The 16,495-nt window shown below is 51.7% G+C and overlaps 2 protein-coding genes and 1 non-coding gene across 6 annotated transcripts in view; 1 reads left to right on the forward strand and 2 right to left on the reverse strand.

Moving 5' to 3' along the window:
- Positions 1 to 2,066: 2,066 nt before the first annotated feature.
- Positions 2,067 to 5,874, reverse strand: SMDT1 (single-pass membrane protein with aspartate rich tail 1). Its single transcript, XM_017510300.2, has 3 exons — positions 5,613 to 5,874; positions 3,424 to 3,564; positions 2,067 to 2,320 (listed from the first exon to the last, which is right to left on the reverse strand). Exons 1-2 carry the CDS (start codon positions 5,796 to 5,798, stop codon positions 3,427 to 3,429), a joined length of 324 nt encoding a protein of 107 aa, XP_017365789.1. The 5' UTR covers positions 5,799 to 5,874; the 3' UTR covers positions 2,067 to 2,320; positions 3,424 to 3,426.
- Positions 5,875 to 6,768: 894 nt separating this feature from the next.
- Positions 6,769 to 16,495, reverse strand: part of PHETA2 (PH domain containing endocytic trafficking adaptor 2) — a 51,282-nt gene continuing 41,555 nt past the window's right edge. The window contains exons 1-3 of one of the 4 annotated variants that reach the window (XM_017510297.2): positions 11,864 to 12,323; positions 10,263 to 10,344; positions 6,769 to 8,641 (exon numbers count right to left, since the gene is read on the reverse strand). In XM_017510297.2, coding sequence (XP_017365786.1) covers positions 7,848 to 8,627 — 780 coding nt within the window. In that variant the 5' untranslated portion in view covers positions 8,628 to 8,641; positions 10,263 to 10,344; positions 11,864 to 12,323 and the 3' untranslated portion in view covers positions 6,769 to 7,847. Of the gene's footprint in view, positions 8,642 to 10,262; positions 10,345 to 11,863; positions 12,324 to 16,495 lie in introns of those variants that run through there. The other 3 variants (XM_037731980.1, XM_017510298.2, XM_037731981.1) reach the window with 3 other exon arrangements.
- Positions 9,755 to 9,858, forward strand: LOC119468472. Its single transcript, XR_005197153.1, has one exon. It is a non-coding gene; the product is annotated as a small nucleolar RNA U13 (small nucleolar RNA).

Raw genomic sequence — 16,495 nt, forward strand, 5'->3', positions numbered from 1 at the left:
AGATGAGTTTCTCCATGTTGGCCAGGCTGGTGTCAAACTCCTGACCTCAGGTGATCTGCCCACCTCGGCCTCCCAAAGTTCTGGGATTACAGGTGTGAGCCACCGTGCCCGGCCTTTTTTTCTTTTTTTTGAGACAGAGTTTCACTCTTGTTGCCCAGGCTGGAGTACAGTGGTGCAATCTTGGCTCACTCCACCCTCCACCTCCCAGTTCAAGCAATTCTCCCTGCCTCAGCCTCCCAAGTAGCTGGAATTACAGGAGTGTACAACCACATCTAGCTAGTTTTATATTTTTAGTAAAGTTGGGGTTTCACTACGTTGGCCAGGCTAGTCTTGATCTCTTGACCTCAAGCGATCCACCTGCCCTGGCCTCCCAAAGTGCTGGCATGAGCCACCGCACTCACACTGGTCTTGAACTCGTGGGCTCAATTGATCCTCCTGCCTCAGCCTCCCAAAGTGTTGAGATTACAGGCATCAGCCATTGTACATGGTTCCAAAACTTATGACATTAGGGATCCCTTTATAATCTTTTTACTTAAGCAACTTGAGGAAAAGTTTTTGTGTTCTCTCACTGAACAACAATAATCACATAAGACTCCTGTGATTAGGCCAGGCACAGTGGCTCACGCCTGAAATCCCAGCACTTTGAGAGGCAGAGGCAGGTAGATCACCTGAGGTCAGGAGTTCAAGACCAGCCTGACCAACACAGAGAAACCCTGTCTCTACTAAAAATACAAAATTAGTTGGGTGTGGAGGTGCACGCCTGTAATCTCAGCTACTTGGGAGGCAAAGGTTTGGGTATGCCAAGATTACACCATTGCACCCCAGCCTGGGCAACAAAAGTGAAATGCTATCTCAAAAAAAAAAAAAAAAGACTTCTGTGGTCAAACATGAGGGTTTCTCCCCACACTAAGCAAGTAGTTGTCCAGCAGACACCAGCTGGCTGTCCTCCAATTCACTTCCAACACCATCTACCTGGAGATAGCATCGGATCCCACAGGTTGGGGGCTCAGCCCCACAAGACTGCTTCCACTTTCTTTAGACAACATTCTCAAGTCCAAGCCTTCAGAACTTCTGACCAGCTTCAAGTTGAGGTTCCCATGACCCCCTTTTTAATTTGCTAGAGCAGCTCGCAGAACTCAGGAAAATACTTAGGTAAGTTTACTGGTTCATTATAAAGGATATCACAAAAGATATAGACGAAGAGATGCATAGGGTGAAGTATGGAGGAAGGGGCATGGAGCTTCCATGTCCTCTCCAGCTATGCCTCTTTGATACACCAAGTGTTCTGCTCTCCAGAAGCTCTCTGAACCTGTCCTTTCGGGCCTTTTATGGAGACCTTATTGGATAGGCATGACTGAAGCATGGACAACGGTGAAGAAGTCGGATTGGCAAAAGAGGCATGATCTAATACAGAGTGGGGAAGTCCAACAAGGCCTGTCCACATTTCTTCCTCCCAGGTATGGGGCAGAGTCACTTCTGAAATGGGGGAGACAGGGTAGGTCGGAGAATTCTTTTTATGACCAACTTGAAGACAGAAAGGCAAAGGAAGTTTATATAAACTAAAGTTAAACTTTTAGTTTCTAGGCCAGCCTTGGGAAGAAAAAGCAGCAGGTGAAAGGAGGTCAGAAGGTCCAAGAAAGAGAACTGCTGTTTTCTGAGGCCTGAAGTGCCCAACGTTGTAACAAAAGCCTATAACAAGGGCTTTGGGGGATGGTTATAAGCCAGGAAACAGATGAAAACCTACATATATCCTAATATCACAGAACCCAAGTTTTGAATCATTCTAGTCATATTTAAGTAGTTGTATGATAACAAGCAAAGCTCTCATGACTGGCGGTGAACACAGAATGGCTTGAGGCTTTAGTAGCCCATTAGCTTTCTTAAGGGAAAACGGACAGTTTCTGCTGGGCTTTTGTAAACAATGAAAATAGTTCCCAGGCCTCCAGAATAGTTCACCAGGCTCCACTGAAACCTGGATAATCTAGGCCTATGTTTCTCTCATAAATAAACGACAGCAGAGAGAACCGCACCAACTAGAGCCTACACACACTGAGAAACTGCAGCCATTATTCAGTCACAAACAGCTGGCATTTATTATGTTTATTCATAATGTGATTGCTTGTTAGTCCAGTGCTTAGTGGACAGCACATCTCAGGGAGCCTTCCAGAGCCTGGGGATCTGGGATACAGTCATGGACCACAGAGGCAGCTTCACCAGACTGGGAGGTTGAGGGCTTTCCCTGAGTCCTGCTGATAGGGAAGGCAGAGAGGCTGAGAGCATCACCATTTCTTCAGTTAGTGCTTTCTGCTTTCTGTAATTCCTGGAAGAAAGGAAAGCAGCAGTGAACTGGGTAACAGAGCAGTCTTCCATTCACATACTGAAAGAATTCCACAAAGTGCTTTTATCAAACATGGCAGGAGAAGGGCCACTTTGAGCACATTTGATTATTTATGCATACGTTAAATGGGCATTCAACATGGGCCAGGCACTGGGGGCCCAAAAGTATAAAAAACATCCCCTGCCAGCAAAAAGCTCAGAGTGGAGTAAAATTTTGGTTTGTGTGTGTTTAGACACACAATACTGAGTGTTTGAAGAGGTACTGGTTGCTCAGAGGAAGGAGCAGTCACTTTCAAATGAAAGGAAGACTTCAAAGACACTGAAGGATGGGTAGAATTAAGACCCAAAGAGCCTCTGGGAAAGAGCCTTCCATGTGGGAGGAACAATGAGCCAATATTTGGGGGTGGGTATGAGTGTGCAAACTCAAGAAATGGTGAATACTGGAGATCGGTGGGTGGCTGGAAATATGGAAGATGAGACTGGAATAAGAGGCATGACCAAATCATGGCAAGCCTTGAATGCCAGGTAAGGAGTCAGGAGTGTCCTCATCTCTGACAGTGATGCCATGCAGCACATAGAGAGCACAGGAAGTCAACACAGGAAGCTGAATGGGAAGGACTGGGAGTGCTAGGGGAGGAGTCTGTGAGCAACGCATGAACGAGGCTGTGGTGCCCACGGACAGGATGTAGTGGTGAGAGCTTGGTAACGAGAGCTGACGGGGAAGGACTTGCAGTTTCTACATTTCCATACAGAGCTGCTGAAATGATGCTGCTGGTGGTATGTGTGTAAGGCATATTAAATTGTCAAGAAAATGGGTGGGTTGGTTGACTGAGGATACATCAAGGGCAACTGAAAAGGCTGGCTAGGATCCCAACCTAGTTGGAAGAGACCCCAGTGAATGTGTAAGTCAGTAAGTTGCCCTCATCCAATAAAGGGAAAAAGAAAAATAAAAACATTAGCCACCAAGTGGGTCAATTCATTAAAGCTTCTGCCCCCAGTGTCCAAATGCTGCTACCAGGCCAGACTGCATCACAGACAGATGCTCCACCCTGCTTCCTGGTCCATCTAAGGTAAAGCAAGTCTTACTTGTTAGTCGTCATCATCATCATCCTCTGGAACAAAAATGTCATGTTCCTCAAGTAGAGCAGCAAAGTTCTTGCTAATGAGCGTCCCAACATAGAGAAAGGGGATCACGATGGAAAACACACGGAGAAGGCCGAAGGACATCTGCAGAGGGTCAGAGTGGCGGCTGTGAGCTCCAGAGCTGCCTCTGGCAAGACCAAAGAAGACCTGGCCCTCTCATGGACATTCCCTCCTGTGGAACTCAGACCCATCATAAGCAACTTGATTTTAAAATCTTTGGAAAAATTCAGGGCAAGAAAAGGAACTAGAAAAGGAGAGGGCCAGGCGGGGTGTATCAGGCCTGTAATCCTAGCACTTTGGGAGGCCGAGGTGGGTGGATCACCTAAGGTCAGGAGCTCGAGAACAGCCTGGATAATATGGAGAAACCCCATCTCTACTAAAAATATAAAAAAATTAGCTCGGCGTGGTGGTGCATGCTTGTAATCCCAGCTACTTGGGAGGCTTAGGCAGGAGAATTGCTTGAACCTGGGAGGCAGAGGTTGCAGTGAGGCAAGATTGTACCATTGCACTCCAGCCTAGACAACAGAGTAAGACTCTGTCTAAAGAAAAAGAAAAAACAAAAGGAGATAAGGTGACTGTCATGGCCATCAAAGTGGATGAAAAGTCCACTGGAAAGAAAAGTCTAAGGCACCCTAGACATCTAAAGTTAGGACACAGCCTGCTAATTACTTTAAATCTCTACAGGCGGACGGGTGCGCCAGTACTAGGAGGGCTGGACTATGGTGAGCTCTACTTGAACACATGAAATACACAAAAACCTATGACAGAAAGATGTACAGTGAAGGAAGGCTGGGCACGGGGGCTCACACCTATAATCCCAGCACTTTGGGAGGCCAAGGGGGGCGGATCATCTGAGGTCAGGAGTTCGAGACCAGCCTGACATGAAGAAACCCCAAATACAAAATTAGCTGGGCCGGGTGGCGCATGCCTGTAAACCCAGCTACTCGGAAGGCTGAGGCAGGAGAATTGCTTGCACCTGGGAGGCAGAGGCTTCCGTTAGCCAAGATCACACCATTGCCCTACAGTCTGGGTAACCAGAGTGAAACTCTGTTTAAAAAAAAAAAAAAAGATGTACAGTGAAGGGATATTCTATACAGTTCATTAAGTAACAGGTTCCCTGATGCCTGAGAAATTTGATTTAAGCACATTAAATTTTAGAAACTAATGTGTGTGAAAGGGGGCATGTATTTACACTAAAAGACTATTTAGATAGATTGGGAAAGTGTGAGTAAAATCTGAGCAACATTTCCTCTTGTATTCCTGGAGTTTAAAAAAATGTCACTGTGCCTTCTGATAAGGCAGCTCTTTCCCAACGTGGACCTTGCAGTCAATTGTGTGTTAGCATAGGATAGACTAGCTTTAAGACAATTTGTTTTTTAACTCCCATACCACACAGCCCTGCAGTCATAAAGCAAACTTTTGTTTGCTATAAGGGACTGTTTCCGTTTTCCCTAGAAAAACTCAAGGGCATGTGATAGCGTTCAGTAGTGGAAAAAGATAGGACCTGGCAAGGACAGTATCAGCAAGAAACCGGGACGCTGCGGTCTCAGCGCAAGCCTTGGATATTGGCTTCACAGCTCTAGCCCGATTCTTCATTTGGAAAAACCGTGATTGTAATAATTCCCTGCACATCTATCAGGACTGTAAATCACATGAATTAAATACTAGGTGACAACTCATAAAAAGATAAGGGCTGTCCCACGTACCCCTTGTTTACAGAGTCCTTTCACAATTCATATTTCATCCCATAAACTAGGAGACAGGCAGGGCAGAGATTACAGGACTAAAACAGATTACAGGGAGGGCAGAGATTACAGGATTTAGATTACAGTCTAACTAGATGCACAGGGCCAAGTTTTCTGACTCCAGAGGAGCACTGCACCGTACCTCTCAGGATAATCTAATGTAAAAGGTCATCTTCCTCAGCGTTTGCCCCCATCTTCTGTCTACCTACCATTTTCTACCCACCTGTCAAAATTAGCAACTCATTAGCGCATTTATTTTCGGCCCGCCTTCCACTCTAAGGCAATCGTTATGATTGGCCTTGGCCGCAGTCAATCAGCGCCGCCCGCACGCATTCCCCACAATGATTGGCCTCAGCCCCTTCGCCCCGTCTCCAGGAAGACACTCACTTTGACTGGTTTGGGCAAAATGGCGCCGCTGCGGGTAACGATGACTGACCTCGACGGTACCAGGCTCCGGCCTGGGTCGCTCCGTGCCGCGGCGACATCGCCACCTTTCCTCAAGCTAGGCCCGCTCCGGAGAACCCCGGACCTGACGGCTGCCAACGCTAGCCAGCGAGCCGCTCCGGACGCCATCCCGCAGCTCCGCCCCTCGCCCGGGCACACGGACCCCACCGCCTGGCCCCGGTGCCGCCCTCGGGAAGAACGCCGCTCGAAGCCTCGCGAGACTTTGAGGAGCACACGCGAAACCCACTCAACCCGCGTAGTGCCGGCGCCTCCTGGGGCGGCCAGAGGGAGGTGTTTGTCACCGGCCTACGTGGTGACGTTACGAGAGCGGCGCAGCCGCGCAGCTGCATCTGTTCGCGTCCTGCTGGGCAGGGCCGCAGTCCAGGTCCCCGCACCTGGGACCGCCCGGCCGCCAGAGCAGGCCTCAGCGGCTGCGGAAAAAAACCTAGGGAGCCGAATGAGTAACATTGAAAAAGCTTTACTAGTGTTTTAACCGCGTACCAAGCACTGTAGCAATAAGAAAAAAAGGCCCGTGCGATCTGTGTATAAAACAAAGTGCAGTGGCTGCGGGGCTCCCAGGCAGGGCTGGGGAACAGGCCGGGCGCCCACCCTGGTTGCATCTCAGGCTCCTGGGGGTAAGAGGCTGTGAGCCTCCGCCTAAGGCCTAGTTGGGTGCCGGTCGGTCCTGCCCGAGGCCCCAGTGAGGGTAGCAGAGGCTAGGGACGGCAGGTTGTCTGTGTGTGGGAGGGGGTGTCTCCTCTGGGGCTCTGCGTCTTCCGCCCAGCCTCTGCCATCGCACCCCTAAGGCGTCAGTCTGGTCAGGCTCTGGTGACCCAGCACTTTGCTTCCCAGAACAATAGAAAAAACACGTTCGGGCCGGTGCTGTGGCTCATGCCTATAATCCTAGCACTTTGGAAAGCCGAGATGGGTGGATCACCTGAGGTCAGGAGTTCGAGACCAGCCTGGCCAACAAGGCGAAACCCCAGTATCTACTAAAAATACGAAAATTAGCCAGGCGTAGTGGTGGGCGCCTATAATCCCAGCTACTCGAGAGGCTGAGACAGAATCGCTCAAACCCGGGAGGCGGAGGTTGCGGTGAACCGAGATCGCCCCCACAATACTCCAACCTGGGCGGCAGAACAAAACTGTCACAAAAAAAAAAAAAAAAGAAAAAACAGGCTGGATGCTGGGAATAGTAGCAAGGAGGGGTCCTGGCAAGTACACGCTAGGTGACAAACAGGGCTATGAGAGTTCCCAGGTGGTTTCTAGAGCAGCTTCACTTGCAAGAACACTTTTACCGGAGCCCAGCCAGGAGAGAGATAGCACAGGAAACGGAATCCCGTGTCCAAGCTCCTGGAATGCCCAGGACTGAGAGCCAGAGCAACCAGCTTTCTCCAGGAACCACACTGCCTCCCCACCTCTTTAACCCCTCACTTGGCAGCTCCAGGAGTTGGCTGCTGAGGACAGAGTACAGGAGGGCATTTTGCTGACATAAAAAGCTACTAGCCCTTCTGGGGCAAGGTCCAGCACCATCTGTTAACAGGGCAGCCAGAGAGAAAGGATGGGGCCCCAAATTCTTAGCAGAATAAATCTCTCTTCACTGGCCAAAGACTCACTGCCTCAAAGGGCCCTACCCAAATTGTTGAGTGAGGATTCCGTCCCCAGTCTTCCCACCCTTCTCAGGAAGAGCTGAGTCCCAGAAACTCCTATGACATGGTAAATCCCCTTTCTCTGACAATGTCGGAGTCTCAAGCCAATACTGCAGCCAACCTCGGATTTAAATGCACATGAGACTCCCCAGGTTGGAATCTGAGTCTGGCGTATAGGTCAAAGGTAGGGCAAGCCTGTGACACTCTCAGGTGACATTGCCCACTTCCTCCATTTCATTAATATCCCCTGGGAGGGGGCAGTCAGGCCAGTGCAGTCAGGAGTTTGGGCCGGGCGCAGTGGCAGCTGATCAAGCCCCTTTCCTCTCTGGGCCTCAGGAAATAAAAAGGTTGGAAGGAATGGTCCCTCAGTCCCTTCCAGACACACGGGTGGATCTGGAACCTGGAGAATGCCTAAATAGCAGGAAGGAGAGAACCCATGTCACCTCCCAAAATGCAACCTTGGAAATGGGTAAACATTTAACTCCTGAAAAAGAACTGGCCCTGGTTTCCAGAATCACAGTGCCCAGGCTTAGGGCTTATCCTGTTCCTCACATTCTGGCTGGGTCCCCTGGGCCCTCTGCTGCCAATGCTGCTGCAGCTTCATGATCTCCTGGCCATACCAGTCATGCAGGGTAGAGAAATCGGAGGTCTCAGGGGACACGGGACTCTGCCCCCTGCCTAGGAGGAGGCTGGCAGGACCCTGTAGCTCCCGCTCAGCCAACCCCAGTCCTGCAGACCTGCTGCCCGCTTCTTCAACCAAGCCCACAGGGCTGCAGTCCTTGGAGAGGGGGTGGCCATTCTCCAGGACCACAGACCGGTTGTTACGAGCCTGGGGCTTACAGCGGCTGGCAGCGGGCTTCCAGGATGAGTGGTGTTGCAAAGCCAGGCTCTGGCGTGCGTCCTGCAACTGGCTCTCCAGCTCTCGTACCACCAGGCGCATGTAGCCAAAGCTTGCCCGGGACAGCGCCTTCACCCAGGCCTCCTGGGCTGCAGGCCCTTCTGCAGCAAGCAGGTGTGGGTGCACTCCAGGGGCATCAAAGCAGATGGCAAAGGCAAACTCCTCGGGCACGGGAGCCTCGGCCAGTTCCACTGTGCAGCCTTCCAACACCACCAGGCTCAGTGGGGCCCGGCCCTTGCGACTCTCAAAGGAAAACAGCAGGTTGCCCTTGAGGACAAACCAGCATCTTCGGCCAGTGCCACTGGGGGTTGGTGGGGTCCCTGGGCTCCCCCAGGTGCGCAGGAAGCCCATGTGGTCTGCTGGGGAGTCGCTGAGTGCATAGTGAGCCACACTCCTCTCGTTCAGCTTCATGGCTCCCACGGGAACTGTGGGGCGAGAGAAGTGGCAGCGGATCAGAGAGGAAGGTGGCTCCATGCCACCCTGGGGAAAAGCACTGGCTCTGGAGGTGACCTGGGCCCCATCCCTGGGGCTCCTACTCACTTGCCGTGTCCGTAAGACCCCTAATGTCTCCTGAGAGGTAGGCTCATCTTTCCTTCCTTTTCTCTCAAAGGGTTGTTGTGAGGATCATGCAAAAAAAAATCTCAATAGCAGACTTGGAGAAAATAACAAGATTGGATCAGACAGGAGTCATGGCAGGACCTGGGCAAGGCTTTCTAAAATCCAAAGAAACAGGCCCCAACTGAGCTGAAATGGATCACAGACCCATGGAAACCATTGTGCTTAAACTATTCCCTAATCTGGGGTCCTCTCAACTCCAACTCTGAGGCCAAACCTCCAGGGTTCCCATGACCCTCCTCGGCCTGTACTGGCCTCTTATTTGCATATAGCAGTTGAATCTTATTGACCTAAAGGCAGAAGCTGAGGCACAAAATATAACTTTCAAGAGTTTACTTGAGCCAAAGTGAGGACAACTGCCCAGAACAAACGTTAGTTGTCGTGGGGTGTGCTGCGTTGGGCCTTTTTTACAAGCAGCTTCTTATAGGCAGAAGGAGGCAAGGATGACAGAGTTATTTGGCAGGAATTCTCCTTGGTTTACAGAAATAACATTGATTGGCCGGGTGTGGTGGCTCACACCTGTAATCCCAGTACTTTTGAGTGGCTGAGGCAGGTGGATTACCTGAGCTCAGGAGTTCGAGACCAGCCTGGCCAACATGGTGAAACCCCATCTCTACTAAAAATACAAAAACTAGCTGGGCATGGTGGTGGGCACCTAGCTACTCGGGAGGCTGAGGCAGGAGAATCGCTTGCTCCCAGGAGGTGGAGGTTGCAGTGAGCCGAGATTGCGCCATTGCACTCCAGCCTGCTTGACAAGAGTGAAACTCTTTCTCAAAAAAAAAAAAGAAGAAAGAAAAAGAAATAGCATTGATCAGTGATTGGCTATACATTGTTGAACTACAGGGTGTCCAGTGTACGGCATTTTATGGCTACTTGGTATCACTCTAGAGCTACGTAGCAAGTGGCTTCAAGAGGTAATTCTTGACCTTTTGTAGCTCATGAGCGTGATGACTGGGTGTTCATGTGCATGTGTGAGATGTGCTGCCTTCGAACCTTGTTACCATGTGGGCACATTACTGGTCTGACATAAAAAAGAAAAGAAAAGAAAAAATAAAAAGAGACGATTCTTTAGCTCTAGGGAGGACTAAGACTTGACAGCCGTTTCATTTCAGTATGTCTGGGCCCGATTATTTAAAGGGGCTCTAATTCCACAGATAAAACATTATTTTTCTCTCTCAATCTGCAGTCTTCAGGGACAGATGGGGACCTACTCTGTAAACAAGAATGAGGCACAAACCCAGGGTACAGCTGAGAAGAGCTAACCACAACCACTGAGTGTGGGTGCCCCCAGGATCAATGAATGGCACATAGTCCAGCTGTCCGTACTCACCGAAAACCAAAGTCCAGCAGTGAGGGGATCTTGCCCAAGATTACATGACCAATGAGACACAGAGCTTGGTCTCCCAAATCCCTCACACTGTACTCACTTACCAGCAGGGCTCCCTGGGGGAGGGCAGAGACCTCTTGTCTGGCCACACAGCTCAGCCCTTGGACCACCTGATTCGCAGGGAGCCTGCAAAACAATTCTCAAGCCCAGTCAGCTCATCCCAAAGAATGAGAACTCCTACTCCACCTTCAAGGCCTCCACCAGGAATCCCTCTCTGATCCCTGAGAATCCCCTACCCATCCACCCAGCCAGGAACCCCTGAGCAACTTAAAGGGCTGCGTCCCCTTTGTCTTGTCCTTACTCTTCAGACCTCATCTCCTTGCGTGAGTCCAGGTCAGAGCTCTATGTGCCCTCATGGTTCCTAGCTTTTCCCTTCTAGTACTTGCTATTCAGTTTCTTTGTGGCTTTAACTGAAGTCACCTAATCTGGGACGCCTTCCACAATTACCATATCTAAGGTGGCCCTGACCACCAAGGTGGCTTGACCTAAGGTCACCTGACCAGTAGACCCCCCCCCCCATTTCTGGTTTGTTTCCTTCATCCCACAATGGTGTCATTTGTGTTAAAGCACTGCTCCCAGCCGCAGAATGCGTAGGGTGGGGCTCGGCTAGGTTCCCAGGAGAACCCCAATATCCAGCACTGTGCAGGGCTCAGAGAGGCCCTCGAGAGGGATCTGTTGAAGTAACAGGAAGATATCAGGCGGACAAAACAAAGTCTGCCGCCCTCCTGAAGCCTATATTCCCACGGGGGAAACACTGTAGGCACGCAAAATAAATACTAATAAATTAATGAGAAAATGGCTGGGCATGGTGGTTCACACCTGTAATCCCGGCACTTTGGGAGGCCAAGGCAGGCGGATCCCGAGGTCAGGAAATCAAGACCATCCTGGCTAAGACGCTAAAACCCTGTCTTTACTAAAAATACAAAAATTAGCCGGTCGTGGTGGTGCATGCCTGTAATCTCAGCTACTCTGGAGGCTGAAGCAGGAGAATCGCTTGAACCCAGGAGGCGGAGGTTGCAGTGGGCCGAGATTGCGCTACTGCACTCCAGCCTGGAAGACAGAGAAAGACTCTATCTCAAAAAGAAAAAAATTAATGAAATAATAATCAGTGAAATAAGAGCTAACATAAGGACCGGTAATGCTGAGGGTTATGAAGGAAAACCAGCCAGGCTCTGAGATGGGGAGAGAGGCCACTCCAGTAGGGGTGGCCCAGGAAGTGGGAGGAGGAGGTCACAGATGTTCGCCAGAGGAGTGGCCTCACTGGTGGTCCTGGGCCCAGCACTGGGGCACATGGAGCGGGTGGGCAGTTCGTGGGGCCGTGCCCCCTCCACTCCCCCGCGCCTGGGCAAGGGCGCTCCCTCCTCTCCACCAGTAGGAGGGCCAGACCCGCCGGCACACCCGGCCTCCCGCCCGCCTCTGCGTCTTCCTGGATTCTTTTGTTGGAGGAGAGGCAGGATGGGGACGCGGGACCGCCGGGCCAGTGGCCACTGCGGGGAGCCCCGACCCGACTGTCACCCTGAAACAGGGGTCACCTCAGTCAGGATCTCCCCGGCTGCCGCTTCGGTTTCCGTGTCCTTGCGTCGGGGCCGTTCCCGCCACATCCCCGGGACCACCTCCTCCCGGAGCCCGCCGGGCCCACTCTCACCTCCCACTGCCGATCGCACCGAAGCCCAGGAGAGCGATTCTGGCTTCAGACCCCGCGCCTCCGCCTGGGTCGCAAACGTGGCCGCGGAATCTGGGAGACCCCGCCCGGGAGGCTCGAGTTCCCGCCCTTCCCCGCCCAGTAATCACCAGGCCCAGGATCTGCGAGGTCGCCTAGGGATCCGCAAGGGCGGGAAACTGAGGCCCGAGAGGGTCACAGAGCTGGTTGGTGCCAGCGGCCTCGAACCCGGAGGACCCCCTCAGACGGTCCGCCGGCCTCGGACCCAGCCCACCGTCCGGAAAACTCAGTCTTCCCCTCTGGTCCCCCTCTTCCCCCTCTCCCTGGCCGGCCCACTTCCCCGGCAGATCCAAACTGGGATGGTCTCACTCTGGGCACCTCCTAAGGGCGGGCTCCTACACAGCCCTAGAAGCACGGACAAGCTTTCCTGGCCACCCACCGGGCCACCGGGTCCGCTGATTTCTGCCTCTGGGAATTACCCATTTCTATTTCCCTAACCTGAAACCCACCAGCAGCCCCCAGGCTCTGCCCTAGTGAGTCCAGGAGGAGGCCTGCGGTGAAGGTCACAGGAATACACAACCAAACCCAAGGGACTGGAGCTTCTGGAAGGCCCTGGAAGCCAGAGCTGTGCTCAAACATCTGCCCATGAACTTGGCTCCCACCTCAGGGCCTTTGCAGCCTAGAATGCTCTCCCTTCCCACCCCGAGCTGCAGCTCCGCTCCTCAGGACCGCTTCCCGTCAGGCATTTGAGTCTCAGCTCAGAGGTCCTCTCCCCCACAGCTGTAAAGCAGCCTGGCCTGCAGTGCGCCCCATCCCTGGGATGTTGTTTTTATCAGAGCACTCACCGCTGGACTAAACGTTCCTACACTCATGCTTTTATTTTCCTGTTTATTGTCTGTCTCCCCTACTAAATTTTATTTAATTCATACTTTAAATCATAATAAATGTATCAGAAGGTAATAACGTGGCATGGAAACAGAGCAGGGTAAGGGAGACGGGAAATTGTAGGAATTGGGAGCCTGCGATTACAGATAGACTGGTCAGGGTGGTAGGCCTCATTGAGAGAGCAACACTGGACATGTGCTTGAAGGAAATGAGGGAGACAGCCATGCCAATATGGGGGGATCATTCCAGGCAGAGGAAACAGTCAGCACGGTGGCCCTGAGGCCTGTTGTGTTTGAGGACCTGCAAGAAGGTCAGTGAGGCTGGGAGGGTGGGAGGGGGTGGGCAGTAGGAGGTGGGGTGAAGGGGTGGGTGGTAAGGTCTCACCGCCATGAATGGCAGGGTCACCTCTGTGGCTGCACGTACACCCCAGATGAGTTCCCAGAAGAAACGATCAACCCCTGCGGCACCTAACTAACCTGAGACCTTCTTCTATTGTTTCTTATTCCGGCCTCAATTGACAAGGCCTTGGATTTTGTAACTGAGCTCGGCCAACCTGGTGACTCCACACCCTGCGACCCTCTCCCAGCCTGCAAACCTACAACCCACTCCCAGCTTGCAGAAAAATGCCCTAAACTTACTTCTGCAACTTTCCACTGTTTACCCCAAACCTATAAAACCAACTTCTATCCCTCTGCCCTTTGCTGACGCCCTTATCTGCCTCAGCCCGCCCACACCCAGGTGAATAAACAGCTGTGTTGCTCACACAAAGCCTGTTTGGGGGTCTCTTCATTTACAGCCCACGTTTTAACATTTGGTACTGAAAACCCAGGACGGGGGTACTCCTGTGGGGAGACCAGCCGCTGTGAAGAGACCTACCTGAGACCTCAACACATCAGACTAGACCAGCCCAGCCCAGCGGCTCGCGCCTTCCGTGCTGAACAGCTCTCTCGCCAGCTTCAGATCAGGTAAGCAGTCTCTCTCTGCCCCTCTTTCTCTCTCTTTTCCTTTACATCTTTCTCCTTCTAGTAAAGACAAAGAGACACTCTTCATCCGTGTAGAGCCGGAGGAGACAAGTCTCTACTTCTTGCTCCAAAACTCCGATGTTGGTCACGGACTTGAGAAGACTCTTCCCTTGGTGTCTGCCCAGTTGTGGGGATGCCTTCCTTGATCACTCACCCACGTTACAGCCCAGGAATCAGTCAGGGATGCCTACTGAGAACGCTAGTAGCTGCTCGCTCCTTCTAATCTCTACTCTACTTTTTTCATTAAAACTTATCTCCTTCGCTATGAACAACTCTCAGCCCTCTATTCCTCAATCCTCACCTCTAGCCTGCATCCTAAAACACCTAAAACTTCTTCAACTGTTGCCCAATCTGAAACCTAAACATCTCTGTAGCACGGCCCGGCCTCAGTCCAAATGACCAGAAAAAGGCACTTTCGATTTTTCTATTCTGTGAGACCTGGACCATTTTTTTCAACAAATGGGCAAATGCTCTAAGGTGTCAGACATCCAGGCATTTTTTTTACACTCTAATTCCTCCCAAATCTCTGCTCCTTCTCTCCCTCCCGTCCGCCCCGCCTGCCTCTGCCAGTGACCCAGAATCCTCCTGGTCCATCAGCCCTTCCTACGTTTCTTCTCCCTGCCCGTCTGAACCAAACCCCAGTCCAGGCCCAGCCCTACCCCCAGCCTTCCTCCTCTTCCTCTGCCCACAACCCACCTCCTTATCCCCCTCCTGTCACCTCCCCACCTCATCCGGGGCCCCGCTTACAGTTTAGTCCTGTGGCTACCTCCTCCGCCCCCGCCCAACAATTACCCCTTCCAGAGGTGGCTGGAGCTGAAGGCACATTTAGGGTGCACTTTCCTTCCTCTTTCTCCAACCTTTCCCAAATTAGCCAACATCAAATCCTCCAATACTTAACCCAGTCCTGTCATCTCACCTGGAGTGACTTGAAATGTCATCCTTACTTCCACTCTCACCCCTGAAGAACGCTTAATATGCATTTTATCGGGCCGGGCGCGGTGGCTCAAGCCTGTAATCCCAGCACTTTGGGAGGCCGAGGCGGGTGGATCACGAGGTCAAGAGATCGAGACCATCCTGGTCAACATGGTGAAACCCCGTCTCTACTAAAAATACAAAAAATTAGCTGGGCATAGTGGCGCGTGCCTGTAATCCCAGCTACTCAGGAGGCTGAGGCAGGAGAATTGCCTGAACCCAGGAGACGGAGGTTGCGGTGAGCCGAGATCGCGCCATTGCACTCCAGCCTGGGTAACAAGAGCGAAACTCTGTCTCCAAAAAAAAAAAAAAAAAAAGCTACAGAAATTAAAATCTGGCCCTCAAACCCCACAGCAGGAATTAATCAACCTCACCTTCAAAGCATTCAATAACAGGGAAGGGGCCGCCCGGAGGCAGCACATCTCAGAACTTAATCACATTGGGGCCACCCACCCCACCCTGCCTTCTTGGCAAGGACCTGTCTCCTTGGCCCCCATAACTGTTGTGCGAATTGACAGCAGGGCCTCCAGGCCTCTCACAACTCCCCGAGTCTGGTGTCAGTTAGGCCACTCCTTTCCACGTTCTTTCCTAATCATCCCCACTTGTCCAGTTCCCCTGTTAGGCTGAGACACCCCGGCAAAACTGTCTGCCTCCTTAACTGTTCCTGGGCTACAGCCGCGCCTCATTGCTACCCTCCTCCCTGAACCTGTACCTCCCTCAATAGCTCCCCTTATGTCCCCCTACCTTAATCTTAGGGTACGGGAAACCACCTCCCCATCCCTTGCTACAAGTCACTCACCCCTCATCATCCCCTTAAAACCTAACCACTCTTACCCCGCCCAGCGCCAGCACCCCATCCCACAACAGGCTTTAAAAGGCCTAAAGCCTGTTATCACCTGTCTATTGCAACATGGCCTTTAATTCCTACAAACTCTCCTTACAAGTCCCCTGTCCTAGCTGTCCAAAAACCAGACAAATTCTACAGACTAGTCCAAGACCACCGCCTCATTAATCAGACTGTACTTCCCATCCACCCAGTTGTACCAACCCCTATACCCTCCTATCTTCCACACCCTCTTTCACAACTCACTGTTCTGTTCTTGACCTCAAAAACGCTTTTTTTCTAAAGACCAAATTTCTTCCCTGTCTCTTATAATCCTTCACCAGTATACACACGCGCTCCCTGCAAACCGCATCCAGTTAGTTTCCCAAACCCCAACCCCATCCACTAAACAATGGCTGCTGTCCTTCCTGGCGTTGGAGGATACTTTCGCCTATGGATACCAAGTTTTGCCCCTCTAACCAAAGCACTTTATAAACTTACAAAAGGAAACCTATCCGACCTCATAGACCAAAAATCCTTCCCCCATTCTTCCTTCCATTCTTTAAAAAAGGCCGTAGAGACTGCTCCTACGTTAGCACTCCCCAGCTCCTCTCGACCATTCTCTCTACGTAGCAGAAATAAAAGGCTGTGCCATCAGGATTCTTACCCCGGAGCCGGGCCCACAGCCCACAGCCTTTTTATCCAAACAACTTAACCTCACAGTCCTGGGCTGGCCCTCATTCCTATGCGCAGCAGCAGCTGCCGCCCTGATGCTCTTAGAATCCCTCAAAATCGCCGGCCGGGCGCGGTGGCTCAAGCCTGTAATCCCAGCACTTTGGGAGGCCGAGGTGGGTGGATCATGAGGTCAAGAGATCGAGACCATCCTGGTCAACACGGTGAAACCCCGTCTCTACT

Source organism: Cebus imitator, unplaced genomic scaffold (assembly GCF_001604975.1).
Source record: "Cebus imitator isolate Cc_AM_T3 unplaced genomic scaffold, Cebus_imitator-1.0 Scaffold435, whole genome shotgun sequence".
Lineage (NCBI taxonomy): Eukaryota > Metazoa > Chordata > Mammalia > Primates > Cebidae > Cebus > Cebus imitator.

Excerpts from the sequence above, each read along its gene's own strand:
- SMDT1 (XM_017510300.2), bottom strand. The coding sequence starts at position 5,798 with ATGGCGTCCGGAGCGGCTCGCTGGCTAGCGTTGGCAGCCGTCAGGTCC. Across the intron at positions 3,565-5,612 it reads TTTTGCCCAAACCAGTCAAA|ATGTCCTTCGGCCTTCTCCG; the intron begins GTGAGTGTCTTC and ends GACCCTCTGCAG.